Genomic DNA, 15,384 nt, shown 5'->3' with positions numbered 1-15,384 from the left:
AACGTCTGTGTTGGATATCCGGCCGTTTAGCATTGCAATTTGCATAAGGATTAATGCAACGGAAAGAATTAGCTTTTCTCTATTTGTATCTTTAAAATTATTCGATGATTTCGAATCTTTATTTAAATATATTTCGAGTGGTTTAACATAAAATTAAAGGAATAATTTTTTTTACAAGTATAAATATAAAATCGTCGCGCACGTGCGTTATCATTTCACGGATATTATCAATATTAAATACACTAACTTATCCAGACTTATCGAGCAGCCTTCAAAGAGAACGGTGCCTTGCTCATTCGCTCAATTTTCGATGACTCGTAAGCTCCGTATGTCAGAACGGGAAAAGTAAGAAGAATTTCATAATTTTTGACCGCGCGCGTTTCGCTGGATATTTCTTTGTTCGTAAGATGCGATAAGAACTCATTTTGGTAAATTGTCTGTGAAGAATGTGAAGTGCTGATCATAGGACGTGCTCTTCCTATCTCCGGCAAGAGATCCCCGTTTCCAGAATGGGGTTCTTAATTTCGACAGATGAAATTATCAGAAAGTAAAGCCGATGATATATGACTGAGTCCATCCTTCGATTCGATCTGTCTGACTGTTTCGGAATGAACGTTGAGAATCGAATCGTATTTTTTGCTGTATCGCTACGACGTCGAGACGACAACAGGGACTGTGAATCTAGGTCAGAGAAGAGAATACTAGACGACAAACATCGGAAACTCTTTGCCAACGCGAACATAGAAATTATTTTTGAGAAATATCAAAACTCGATGAGTTATAATTATTAGTATTCAGCGAACTACGAAACTTTGATTCAAATCTAGAACATACGAAATAATCGTTTCGATGATAACGAAGAACAATCCACTGCCAAAGAGAGCTTTATAATTCTATACGTTACGAAATCTCGTAAAGAAGCCGCGAAGAAGACATCGGTAACGCAATTTGTGAAAAACATCGCATACATTTTTCCGCGTATTCGTTTAATTACGATCGCAACGATCTGTAAAAATAGCCGCGCGTTAAAAAAAAAACGGCAGCAAGTAGGTAGAAAGAAGAAGGAGAGATAGACAAATCCGCGCCGAAGTCGGTGATATGTGTCGCGCTGGCTCCCGGAGCCTCGATGACCTTGACCCCGCGAGCATGAAGTACCCATCGAGGTCAGCGGGTCTCGAGGTTGCTATGGCGCTCTTCGGCATGGTTTGGCTATTGCGCGTCCGCTCTGAGATGCGTCGTTGCTCGAAATGTCGGCACGAGGAGATGCTTGCTCAGCAGCAACAACAGCATCAGCAGCAAGTGCAACAGCAGCACCATCATCATCATCAGCATCAGCATCACCAGCAACAACGTACTTTATCGCAGGCCACTAGTCTGCTGCAGACGATGTCCGATGATGGTGTTAGCTCTTCCGCCAACACTCTGTTCACATTGGACACTCCTGGAGCGGCTGGCCCTGCCGGAAGTTACTGCGAAGTGCACGGATATGTTCAGGCGAAAGAAGGTAGAGTGCTTTTCATCTCTCATCTTATAGCTTATTGTTTTTGTCAGGTGATTTTTTATTTATTTGCGTTAAGTAAAATTTGATGTACGCTAAAAATTGTTAAGTATGATAGAATACGGTCCAGCGCATAATTATATATATATATATATATATATATATATATATATATATATATATATATAAGAAAAAAATATCTATATTTTGACTTTCTCTTAAACTGTCAACTGCATATCGTGTATTATCGTTAACATGCGCCTTTCAAATATTCTTTGAAAAGTCGATCATTGATGGCTCGAATGAGCTTCCAGATTTTTTGGGGAATACAAGAGAGAACGAGCAAAGATACGAAACTTTTGCAAAGAAATTGTACGAAATTTAACCGACGTTGCGTGGCTTTTATTGTTCGTATCGCGAAAACATTGTCGCACGATAATGGGAAAAATCGTTTCGAGCGAAGAGAAACAGAGTTAACAATTCTTTACATTCGCTTAAAATATTATTAAACATTAAACTTTTTAAATAAAGATACCGTGAAATATGATATAAGACACATTGCAAAGTAATAAATAACGTGGATTATCGATACAATTGTTACAATGCCACGTCCAATACAGAAATAAAAAGCTTCTTTGTTAATTTTATTTTCGCTAGACTATTCCGAAGCACACGACCTACTTTGATTTCTAGTCAGTTCTACGCTATAAATTCAAAAAGTTTTGTTGCGCCTCCATTTTCCGATCTAGCTCCGGCGTTGCAAGAATGAAAGAAAACTTTTTGTCCGAGTATCTGTCGGAATGATGTAGTCAAAACACGAAACTCGGTCGTTAGGAAGCATTATCGACAAAAGACAGTGACAGATGACGCGCGCACGTGCGTTTTAGAGCGGCATTATTGTGCGAATAATGAAGGAGGACTTGTATGAAAAGTGGTACAGTCCGATCCGCGCGCGATAACGGATGAAACTTCCGTTCTACGCGCGAGTCGCGCATAAAGAGAGTTTTCCACGAGCTGTTATATATTTATCAACGTCCATCATCTACCGCGGCCGCGACTACATTATGACGAGTTGCTGAAGGAATTTATTATGCGCGGCTTTTATGCGACGCTTTCGTTATCTCGTGGACAGCAGCGCGAGAATACGCGCGTTCCTTTCTATTCTCTTACAATTAAATAATGCGAAGCGAAGAATCGTGCTCGAACTATCATTAGCCCAGTGATGAAACGTGTCTGAATTGCACCAGATGTTCTTCATCTCGCGAAACGCGAATGTCAACGGTTTCTCGTTACGGCAGCCCCCGGCTGGAAAATACTATGAGATAGACTATGCGGAATGCTAATGCACCCACGAGATGCAGTTTAACAGATGAGTAAATTGTTTTCGGTTATTGTAGCAGATAAGCGAACAGTCGTTCTTAGCTCGTAGCTTTCATAGTTGAGGCTTAGTGAATACAGCCGTTCGGAGAATGTACATTAACAGGCGTTTAACGGTGGCGAAAATTACTCGCTGTTATGTTAATATCTGCGCGAACGTTTAACAAGAGTTGAGTGGTGCCTATAGCATGGAAAAGGATTAAATTGTATTTATGTACGTGCATTCTTCATGGATTATTACAACATCAACGAAATAAGCTAAATGAATAAAATGAGCTAACGACGATTAAAATGAGACAAAAGTTTGAGTAGAGTGTGTATTAACTGTAAATCTGTGCTATTCCAGTATAATAATGTTTTAATCTCTTATCACAGGGAAATTTTTTTTCTAAAGGAGATAATAACATACACATGCATGCGCTGTGCGAATGCAGTTTGTTCATCGTCGCGGATTTTGACGAGAGAAAAAGGAACCGGATAGAGTACGAGTTGAAACAAATGAGCCAGAGGCTGAACAAAAATTTTATCTTTCTTGGATAATCATCTCGCTCGCGCGCCAAAGCGTCGCTTTTGTGCGTCTGTTAGTTATACTGCGACGTAACGTAAAATTCGTCGAGCTTTTCCGCCGGAAACAAAGAAGAGCGACTGCCGGGGGAGAAGAGAGAAACCGCCTGGGCGGGAGTTGTCCCCTTTTTCTTTTCGTCCAGTATTTATCTATGGTCATGCACTTACACAGGCATCAGCCAACTCCATTCGTACACGTATACATATCACGTACGACCTAGTTATGAAATAGTTTTCCCCTCGCAGCGTAACGGCGACTCAGCGGTATCGCGCTTTAAAGCTGAAAGCATGTTCGTGTTGTGTGCGAATGGTAGTTGCCGTATTGTTTCGAGTTTATTATCTTTCACTCAGTTTACGTGGCCGTTCCGCGAGGAGGACGCGGAAAGGTTGAATAAAATGGCGAAAGAACCGATTGAGAAAGGCAAGGAAGGCTGGAAAGAAGTTTTGGACGATAATAATGCCGTGGACGCTTCTATTGGAACGCAATCTTTCCGTAGATACGAGATCCTGTAATTAAAAATAATTCAGATGCGCGATAAGTGATGTTTGTGAAATCGAAATTGATTATGTTTTTCCGAATTTTTTATTTTCCTTCTAGATCGAGATTAGAGGATAATTCCAGGATAAATCCGAAGAAATACCGTGAAAGAAAATGAGATTTTTTTTTTTTTATATATTTACAATGAAATATTTATCATATTTAATTTACTACTTTTATTCGACGGAAATTTTTGCATTCGAAAGTGATGGGTCTTTTAAAAATCTTTTAAAGTATTAAAAATTGATATTAATTAGCTGGCATAATTAAACGATTATAACGGCAAGAGTATTCTATACGCTTGTTCGTAATTCTGAATATATTCAGCATACGTCATTTCGCGAAAATAAAGGTAGTTAAACGGACTAACATCCAACGCTATGCTGTACTAATGAGCATAATTAAAAAAGTCTGTTACTGAAACCTGTCAACGCGCTTTTCTATCCACGTGACGTGTTATACTAAAAGGGAATTTCATGTGTGTCTGCGAAATAATAATACATTTTTCACTTTATTCTCATTAAGGTATAAAAATTAATTTAAATTTAAACTATTTCTCAGTAAATTAACCTGAGATCACTTATTTATAAAATTGACAACATGATGTGTACGAATTGATAAAAAAAATAGAAAAGATAATAATCTGGTATTAGCACAATTAAATATTATTAATGCATTTATTGCAATTTCTCATTATTTATGAGTAAGAAACAATCTTGTTGGATATTTAATTTTAAGACACTTGGAAAGAAGTTAGAAATGCTATGAGAACTAGTGCTCTCTCTTTCTTAATATTTTCAGCCAAAGAACAAAGGCTGTGCCGATCTCAAACGTTTGTTTCAGTTTTAATTTTCACATTGTCCTATGTGCATACCGCAACCAAAATCTCTCTCATATTTAAACAGAAAAAAACGAGCACATTTTTCATTTGAAATAGGTTGGAACAATTTTGAGTGAAATAATATTACCTTTCACTATTTTGTAATGAAATTTTAATTACGTATCTGGCAACCAAAAAAGAAAAAAAATATTTTATCAGTTTTCCACAATAAACGAAATATATTCAAATCTTTATATATATGTATATAAAGTATATATATATATATATATATATATATATATATATAAAGTAAAATGTGTAAATAAATGTAAAATTGGATATCTCATATTATTCTAATTATTTTAAATATTCGTGTAGAATTATTATTGTTATTTACGTTGCTAAAATTATTTTTTAATTACGTAGAAAAAAAAGGATTACTGGTACTCTCTTTGAAATTAATTAAATCTTACATGTACATTTAATTACGCTGCGTACACCGTGCAGGTAAACAGCGCATTTTTTAATGAATCTCATATTACGTTAAAATATTACGAATTTCGTTGCCGCAGCAGAAAACTATTATATAACTGGTTACGGTAGATCTTGAAGTTTCCGAAGAATTTCCATATTTCTCATTTGCCACAAGAGATTGTTTTCTCTGCATATAGATGTATGTTTCATATATATATATATATATGTCTTTTTGAACCATTACTTTCTTAATAAAATTGTTGGAACGTCAACAAGATTATAATTAATTCAAAGTAAGTTTAAGAGTCATTCTAAGATGTAATTTTAATCTCCTTTCAAATCTGATTTTATATAGGGTTTCGGATACCAAGATGTTCTACATTGTAAGATATAAAATTATAAGATAGGGGATTCGATAAAATTTCAACTAAAGAGAAGTCGATTCTCGCGCGAAAGAATTCAGTAGCTAATGAAAGACGATGCGATGGAAAACGCGAGGTATTTTGTATTTCATCATGTTGAACAAGTACAATGAACTCCATTCACCTCCTTTTGCCTCTTACGAAACTAACTGCGTCAATTAACTTTCTCTCTCTCTCTCTCTCTCTCTCTTTCTATATATATATAAAAAAAAATATATATATATATATATACAATATATACTACTTTTTCTTTCCCTTTCTACAAAGCAATTAGCAATGCTTGCAAAACCTGAGAGCTACATTTATGCGCGGTAGACCATCATAAAAGACAATCTCTTTCGTCGCAATCTTTTTTAGGTAACCCTTTTTGCTCTAATTTTAAGACTTTTCAGCGACGGGTTTAAGTAAAACGATGTACTAACTCTTTTTTTTTTTTCTTTTTATCATATTATTAACCTTTTTTCTCACGAATTATCGCATAAATCTGATATTCTAGTATGAATTATTGCGAATATTATATAACATATAAATGTACTTATCGCAATTACGAAATAGAAAATACAGAGATAGTTATGCGAATTTCCCAAGTGGGAGCGATTTACTGGAAATATATGCGACAAGATGGAACCCAGCTAATTATCTACACCCGCCTAATAGTTTCCACATATCATATTAATTCGGATACGGACGACCAGATTCGCCTTTCATTCGTTTGCGAATTCTGTGCAATGTTACGCTCGCATGAACGGCATTTCAGACTGAATAGATAATTAGCATTAATGAAGACGTCAGCGTTTTCATACGAATATCACGAGTGTAACAATTAAAGCAATAATATTACAGGTAACCGCGCTATTCTAAGCAATATTGTGCTTGACATATATAGATATATGTTACACGAACGCGATGTATGACTTAACGATTACTTATCTACGGTTGTATCGGAATATTACTTGGCTGAAAAATTTGCAATTATAAATATTTAAATTATATTATTAATTTCTTGAGAATGAAATAAACTATATTATTTTCTCTTTCTTTTTCTCGATTAGAGAAATGAGAATTGCTCTCTATTGTATTTAAAAAAACATTTTTTTTTTTTTTAAACTATGTTAATAATTTTTGATACTATTAAACGCTAAAGATATTTAAATTATATACAAGATGAAAGTAACATTCTTTCTCGAATTACTTCGCAAATTCGTTACATTTATATTCTCTCAACTACAATAGTTATAAACAACGTGTATTATGCTGGACTCGGTGCCTCATCAAGAAGATAATACAACAACAATATACATAGCGGCGTTGTAATTATTTCTGAAATGTGCGAATACATAGGAAGATGAGTAAACATCGTGAAAATTATTTATCTGGTTTTATAAATTTTATAAATAAGACTCTCTTAAAATTAAGGGCTATTAAAATGTGCTATGCTATACGATTGAAAATCGTCAATCATTGTAAAACAAAGTTATATTTTTGCATCGAGTGACTCGAAAATGCGTTATTCTCGATTCATTTCACTTTATCAGAACATCGGCATTATATTGCCCGCCATTCCGTTTTCCAAGAGGACGTAGCGGAGCGAGAATAACTGGAATCGCGAGACGCAATAAATGACGAAAGCTATACGAATGCAACTCTATAGAGTTCGGCTCGCGGGATTGGAAGAAACAAAGTCGATGCAATCCCACTAATGTTCCTGTTAGGATCGCGTCTAAACGGCCGGCTCGGCCACGACCTACGATGCGTTTCTGGCATTCCCTTAAATGCTTTTAGGATGCATCATTCGTTGGCCATGCGATCGGCCCGCGATCGCTAACTCGCATATCATCATGGATGATTATTAGCTGATGAAATTATTGACATAAATTTTCTTTTTTTTTTTTCCCCTTTCAATCATTTCATTCCATAAAATTGTGATGCTCTCTGTACAGGTTTTGGCAGTATAAATTTCAGGAATTATTAGCCGAAAAATATATTGCACCAAAATCAATGCCACGATATATGCAAGAATTACGTTTATTCTATTTACATCTTGCTAACAATATTCATAGACAATGGAAGAAGTAGCGCGATACGATTCCCCCTTTCTCTCTCTCTCTCTTTCCCTCTATCTATCTCTATCTCTATCTCTCTCTATCTGCTTCTCACGCTGAGGAAAACCGACCCGTACAATGAAATTTCTTGCACAATACCCTGGCAGCATCGCGCGTAGCGGGTAACAATGGCAGCATTTCTGACGCTGCCGTCTCGGCTCGAGCACCGAGCTCGATGTCACGTAGGAAACTCGATTTCCTCACGATTACATAAGTAGCTATTATTATACGTTACGATTCCTGTGAGATCTCGATTTTCTGCGCTAGACGGTCCTTCGAGAGAACCGCCGCATAATAATTACGCCAACTTGAAAGTATGACGTTAGCGGAAATCCCATCTCTCTCCAGAAATAAAATTTCTGCGGCTCTTTGATTGATCGTGTTGAATGTTTGCGCGGATTAAAGCTTGGAAGCGGTACTGTTAATTCAGAAATTATTGGAATCATTTTCTCTATCCTAACATTTCCGCATAATTCATAGCATACTTGTCATGCAAAAACACTCTTACGCTGTATTATGTTGTCAACTGTGAATCTGACTTATGAATATTCCAATTTCCTTCAAATTACTTCGTTAATCCCGTGATAGGCAATTTGCCTGTCGAACATTAATCGTCGGTCTTCTATCTATGATATTGTATTGAAATTATATGTACTAAAATTATATTACATATCTCGTAATTTTTCCGAAGAAACAACATGATCGAGGGAACATACACCTCTCGCCAATTTAGAGCAATTCAAACTTTATTAACGGTGAAAACAAGTAGCGTGAGATGGTCGGTGAGATGGTCGATAGTAATCGAATGATCGAGGAAAAATTCGATGAAGTATTAATATTGCATCGGCGGGAATAATTTCCAGCGAGTAATTAGAAAACTGCGTCCACCATAGCGGATTCATCTTCGCGGCGTTGGCTTAAATCGATTATCAACGTCAGTCTGCGTAGCAGACCGACCAATACCGTAGCCGGTCCGATAATAAATATATGAAAGGTTTGATAAATTGCTCTCGCGCGAACACAAACACACATACACACATACATATACTAGCTTTCAGACACTACCACCGCACGACGTCTACCATTTATCTTATGTACTCCATCGGCTGTATAGAATTTGATCATTTTCGGAAGAGGAATCTTCGAGCGGAAGAGCTCTATGCGAAAGCAAGTCGAAGATTAACCGTTGCATAATTTTATTGACGTGCATCAATTTTGCGCATTCGCGGTTCATTCAAGGGATTCAAATATATCTCGAATGCTTGATCGATAAACTTTGTAGAAAATAAGATCAAACTGTTCTACGCGTGTGCACTTGTAATACGTACATAGTTACTTAATAAATTGTGACGAGAAACTTGGCGCGATTTTGCCTTGTATGCATCTCATTTAGTGTCTTCTTCGATCTTTCATCGCGCAAAATCACATCCATTGTTTTTCCACGAAGAAGATTATCGCGATTAATTAATTACTCGCGAGCGCGCGAATTACAGTGATCTCGACGCGAGTTTAGAAAACACGGAATAAAAGTCAAAAGCAAACAATCGCACGTGCGTTCTGTTGATCCCATAGGACAAATTAGGATTAAAAATTCTCTGTATTATCGTTTTCCTATGTACTACAAGTACATCTGTAGAAGGTTATACACACATGTATCTATGTACGTATATATGGCCATCTTTAGTAGGAAGTATTCAATGTGATTACTTCCTTGCTCGAGAAATGGGAAGGAAATGAAGACGAAAATTAATGCATGCGCTGGCCGGTCCTTTCGCTAAGAAAGATATAATATTATATGATCATAAGAGATGTGAATATATATTTGCGAAAAGTGTATTCAGGGAATAATATCTTGAATAAATTTCTCTAGAAATTCATAATTTTAATTAAGCAAGTTTAAATGTATTAATTTTAGGTGGCACAAGTTTGATCATCAAATTAGATATGTAAATATGTATTTGTATCTAAATAATATTTAATATGCAATTATATAATATATATATTATTCTTCGATCGATCGTATATGTTAAAGGAAGTTAAATATGCATACATATCTATTTTAGTATCGGTATTATTTATTTGCACTTTGTATGCCACAAAGTCTCTATCATCCGCACCAGGTTGCGAATAATGCAAACAAAATACAGCCCGCCGAGCCAATGTAAACATTCGTCGAATACTAATTAATATCACTCTGTTTACCTGTTACTGTGCTATAATTTGGAATTGAGAACGATCGTGCCAATTAGGTCATAAGCACCGCGTACTTGAGTGGAAAAAAAAGACATACTTGTGAAATTATTTCGTTTTATCTATTTTTTGATTTTATTTAAGTTTTGTGCATAGTTACATCGTCGTTTTTAGTCGAAACCGATCGATAGACGCGATACTATCGAAATAATCAAACGATAGAGTTTTATTCGACCAGAAATTGCAATGGCACGTTATATATCTACGATTAGCAGTTATGAAACGCGAGAAAATGTCTTGCGCGGTATAGTAAACGTTCGTTATGATTTTTATCAGGTCCTTTGGGAATATCAGTGACGCCGTTAACGTTCACAACGCCGACTTTACGTCAAATTTTTGCAAGTCGAATGCTCGGTCGCGTGTTAATAAGCGTAACTGCAGCGCCGGCGCAGCGTAATTAAGTCGCCAATTGTAAAAGTATCCAGTAGGTATAGAAATGTCGGCGATGGTATTCGCGATGTCTCTTGTTCCAGCTTTTTACGCCGTCTCTTTCCACTCGTCCGTGTGCCATTCCGACCGCATAATCCGATAAACGTGATCCGCATCTTGAGCGGGAATTGGTATCGGGCCATCCGCGGTTCTGAACAAGTTCATGAGGAGAGTCGTTTCATTGACCAATTCGATAAACCTGGCTCCGATGGTCATCATAAATGCGCTTTTAATTAAAAAGAAAAAAGAAAAAATCAAAATCGATCATGAGCGATGCATACTTTATCAATCGAAATAGCATATGCGAATACGCGAAAAAGTATTTCCATTTCGAATTTATATCCGAGATAGGGATAAACCGTGCAATTATTAGATTCCTAAAACACAATTAATCTTTATTTTCAAGTGATATTCTGACACCGATATGTGTTACATATATGTATACATACGTAATTATCGTATATATATATAACTGATAGATGAAAAGAAAAAAATCATCTCTGACTTATATAATTTAATCACACGTTTTTCTCTTAATGGCAAATATTTACAAAATGTTTTAATACGATATAATATAGCTGAATACTAACATGCAATCCGCTGCGTTAAAGCAACTAGAATTTACTTCTTTAGAATATGCGAGTTTTATGTGTACCAGGTATATAAATATGAAACCGGAATTTGGCCATAGATGGCCTTAGCTGTCAATGTAGTTACCGTCAAACCGCGTCATTGGCGCCATTTTCTTGTTTTGACATCTGATAAAGATTTTCAACTCACAACAATACAAGTTTCATACAACAGCATAGTTTTTAATAGCGTTGAACATGTCGAATTTTGTGCCTGGAAACTACGATTTGCGGACAGCATTGATTTTCTGTTACCATTTGAAGAAAACTGCTGCAGAATCGCATCGAATGCCTGTCGAAGCTTACGGTGAGCATGCTCTTGGTAAATCACAGTGCTTTGAGTGATTTAAAAAATTCAAAAGTGGCGATTTTGACGTGAGAAACGAAGAAGAGTGTGATCTATTATGAGCTGCTAAAACCTAGCGAAACCGTTAATACTGAACGCTACCGACAACAAATGATCGATTTGAATCAAGCTTTGCGTGAGAAACGACCAGAATATCAAAAAAGGCAACACAAAGTGATTTTGCTTCATGATAATGCACCATCACACACAGCAAAACCGGTCAAGGAAACGATTGAGGCGTTTAGTTGGGAAATACTTTCGCATGCGGCTTACTCACCAGACTTGGCTCCATCCGATTACTACTTATTTGCATCGATGGGACACGCACTTGCCGAGCAGCGCTTCACTTCTTACGAAAATGTACGAAAATGGCTCGATGACTAGTTTGCCTCAAAGGAGCAACAGTTTTTTTGGCGTGGCATCGACAAATTGTCAGAGAGATGGGAAAAATGTATAGCTAGCAATGGGCAATACTTGGAATAAAATATTTTTTATCATTTTCATACAATAAACGTGTATTTTCTATACAAAAATTCCGGTTTCATATTTATATACCTGGTACTTGAGTTGGTAGCGAGCTTACAGCCTTATCTCGTAGCAAAATTTGACTACGCAACAAAGCCATTAACTACTATACCCGGATATGATGCTTTGCACTCATTGTCAGACTCAGATGATGCCCTGCGGTCGATTGGCAATATCCAAGTTGCATTATGACAATCTCTGTATGTTACAAAGATTAGGATACAGTCATGTAAAGCTATGTAAAGTAAATAAGAACAATAATCCCTTGAAATATATTATGAATGTGTATTTATAATTATAATATAATAATATTAAATATGTAAAATGATCAAATTATACTTTATAGTAAAATCTATTTTTCTGTAAATTGTACAAAAGACACGTTGTGATTTCTTGTTAAATCTTTAAAACCGTATATTATAATTTATATTTCATGCTGTTATAATTCTTATTTAATAACGAAACAGTATGTTAATCAAGAAATTAATCATTGCCTATGTTATTTAGTGCTTTAGTGCGTATAATATCCTAACTAATCTAATCAGTTAGGCTCGTTACGAATCTCGCGGTGGCAAATTCGCGTGAGATCATTGTGTATAATAATTGCATATTATGCGATCGCGTATAATGCGCTACATGTCGATTGATTGGAGCAAAAAAAATCAAAACGCTATTGTCTAATAATATACAAATAATATACGTTTAAAAATGATTACATCTTTATATATTTCACATCGATTATTCAAGTTTCGAAATATATTGCACAAAATAAATATATGAGATCATATTGTCATACTATATAATGAATATAATTTTATATATAATATTAAAATGCAGAATTCTATAGAATCTAACTAGAGAGCGGAAATATGAATTTGTTCTACTTTTTTCTCCAAATTTAATTCATTCTGTTGTATTTCTTTAATTTTTGCATTAATTGCCGCATTTCATACGCTCTTTTACGGTTCCTCCAAACAACGTGGAGCATAAATAATTCTGACGAGCTGCGAAAATAAATATTTACTGATCGCTGTAAGCGATTTACCGTATGCAACAGAATTTTCGTTCTATCCGGTTGTACCGCGAGTGATTTAACTGCACGCTACGTGCTGCATCGCGCGCGTAGCTTTACGGTGAACATTTCACGCGATATCCGACATCCGACGAAGCTATGCGAATCTCACCCACCATGATTCTCTCGCACGACTTCATTCTATCTAAAACTCGCAGCGCGGTGCAAAATTGCGGTAATGATGGATAGATCGAATGATCCTTTTAATGGTCGCGCAATAGTCCGAAACTACAATAATATCTGAAGATAGTATCTGAATTTATTGCAGTTTTTAAATTGATAGAGAATCAGATTGGAGTGATTGGGGATCAAACACGATTTGAAAAGTACGACAAGATTCGTACGATCCAAGAGTTCTATTTAGAATAAACGGATGGTAAGAAAAAGATAATGATATATTGTATATAAAATGAAATAAAATAATTTTATGACACATTAATTACAAATAACTCAAAATTAAGCCATTATTTCATAAATTTTGTTAATTGTTATATTTTTATATAGATTATGTATCATTTACGTAAAAGGAAACAATCTTTTCGATATATGCAGAGAATAATGTAGTAAATATCTGAATCATATAATTATATTTGAACATGATTGTAACATAAATAAAAAAGAAGGATCATTATCTCTGGCCATGTAAAAAATAATTCCAGATCAAAAATTTGCGATTTATTTAGTTTATTAGTTAACCGTCGAAAAAATGCGCAGAATATTATCTATGCGCGTTATCTCATCTTTTCGCAAGGAAACGTCTATCTCGTTTCGGTTCCGAAACATATTCGATAATATCTTGCTTCTTGCGTGCTTGAATATAATTAGTCGTGCTCGCGAAATTTTGCGATCCCGTCAATTCGAGTGCATTAAACCTCACCTCGTGCAAAATCAAGCGTCATTTCTATCTAAGTATGCAGGATCAGTAATTGCGAAAGGATGCGTGGCTAAGAACGCGGAAAGCGAGGCAAAATATAATTCGATGAGCGGTCGAGCCGGGAATAATTTCATTTCAACGTGCTCTCTCTTCGACCGCCTTGCTTCTACCATGTAAAATTCATTGCAGTTTTGAAATTGATAGAAATCAGATTGGAGCGATTGGGGATCAATCACAATTTGAATATCATCGCGATAAAAAGTACGACAATAGCAAAGTGTCCTTTGATTCGAATATTTTTGCTTCTATCGTCGTGTGAATGTCATCATAATTTAATGCAATTTCTACCGTCGAGATTCTGATAATATTAAGATGATTATATTGATGACCAACAATATACAATATTATCAGTTAACGATTGCGATGATAACTATACTATTAGATTAATTTGGAACTCTAATCGAAATAGTTTGATTATGTAATCAAATCTAAATATGTTAGGTTTTATAATTGAGGACGAATGTCAAAACGAACGAATATATTAAATTAGAAATATAACCCGCTCCCTTTGTTACTTCCTAACAACTCTATGCTCGTCGATCATAAATTTGCTTCTGATGATTAGAATAAATTATCTCAGCGTCATTGGCATTTTTGAAATTGAAATATGTTAGCAAGAATAAATTCACGGTTTAATCCACACACTACTATGGTTCGCGCACGATAAATATGCGTGACCATCACGCGTGAACATCACAAACCATTTCGCACGCTCGGAGCGTCGCGACGCTCGACGCCGGTCGGCTACACGTGGCGCCGACGCGTTAACACCCTCCCCCTCATACTTTGCCGAAGACGGAAGTTTAGTCCCTGCGACACGTAATTTCCACACCGGCGGAACTTTCCAGTCTTGCACGCGGTATAAAGAGGACGATGAAGAGACCGAGAAAGACGGAGAGAACGACGACGACGAGGAAGCCGACGATAAACTGGAGCTCGTTAACATTAACAGTGGACCTGCCCGTACAAGATACGCCACTTTTGTAAATAACTTTCATCCCTCCTGTTCCTCCAACCAACTTTTCCACTTCCGTCCGCAACTTCAAGAGAAAGAAGAAGAGTAAAAGTCTGACAAAGGAGCGAGATACTCTCGTAATGATTTTTTCATGAAATCGGAAACTGCGAAAAATTAAAAATTATTCGGCGTGTAAACGTTTGCATTTCTCATACTATCTGAAGAAGGTAGAGGCCGAGAAAGCGTTAAATGGAAAAACGATTGGGCCTGCTTGATTTTATCTCTGATTGGGTGCGATGAATAAGAGAAGAATGAAAGAAAAATATTAATTCTGTCGTGCTGTACGCTTATAATATTTCATTTTTCAAAACGTTTAGTGAATTTATATACGCCGAATTTTATATATATAAATTTAATTCACCTATTCTTGTTTCGCTGTTGCTATATGT

General features: G+C 36.0%; 1 protein-coding gene across 15 annotated transcripts in view; it reads left to right on the top strand.

Annotated features, from left to right (window-relative positions):
• The window catches only part of Dlg1 (discs large 1), a 502,336-nt gene that overhangs the window by 237,533 nt on the left and 249,419 nt on the right, over positions 1–15,384 (top strand). For 4 of the 15 annotated variants that reach the window (XM_070304040.1, XM_070304046.1, XM_070304042.1 and 1 more), the window contains exon 1: positions 224–1,504. The exons of 6 other annotated variants lie outside the window; for them this stretch is intronic. In XM_070304040.1, the coding sequence (XP_070160141.1) occupies positions 1,099–1,504 (406 nt within the window). In that variant the 5' untranslated portion in view covers positions 224–1,098. Of the gene's footprint in view, positions 1–221; positions 1,505–15,384 lie in introns of those variants that run through there. 5 more of the 15 variants (XM_070304039.1, XM_070304035.1, XM_070304037.1 and 2 more) reach the window with 3 other exon arrangements.

Source organism: Polyergus mexicanus, unplaced genomic scaffold (assembly GCF_030449975.1).
Source record: "Polyergus mexicanus isolate NDT 795.1 unplaced genomic scaffold, iyPolMexi1.0 SCAF_11, whole genome shotgun sequence".
Lineage (NCBI taxonomy): Eukaryota > Metazoa > Arthropoda > Insecta > Hymenoptera > Formicidae > Polyergus > Polyergus mexicanus.
Note: the sequence above shows the minus strand (reverse complement) of the source record. Positions and strands in the feature narration are given on the sequence as shown.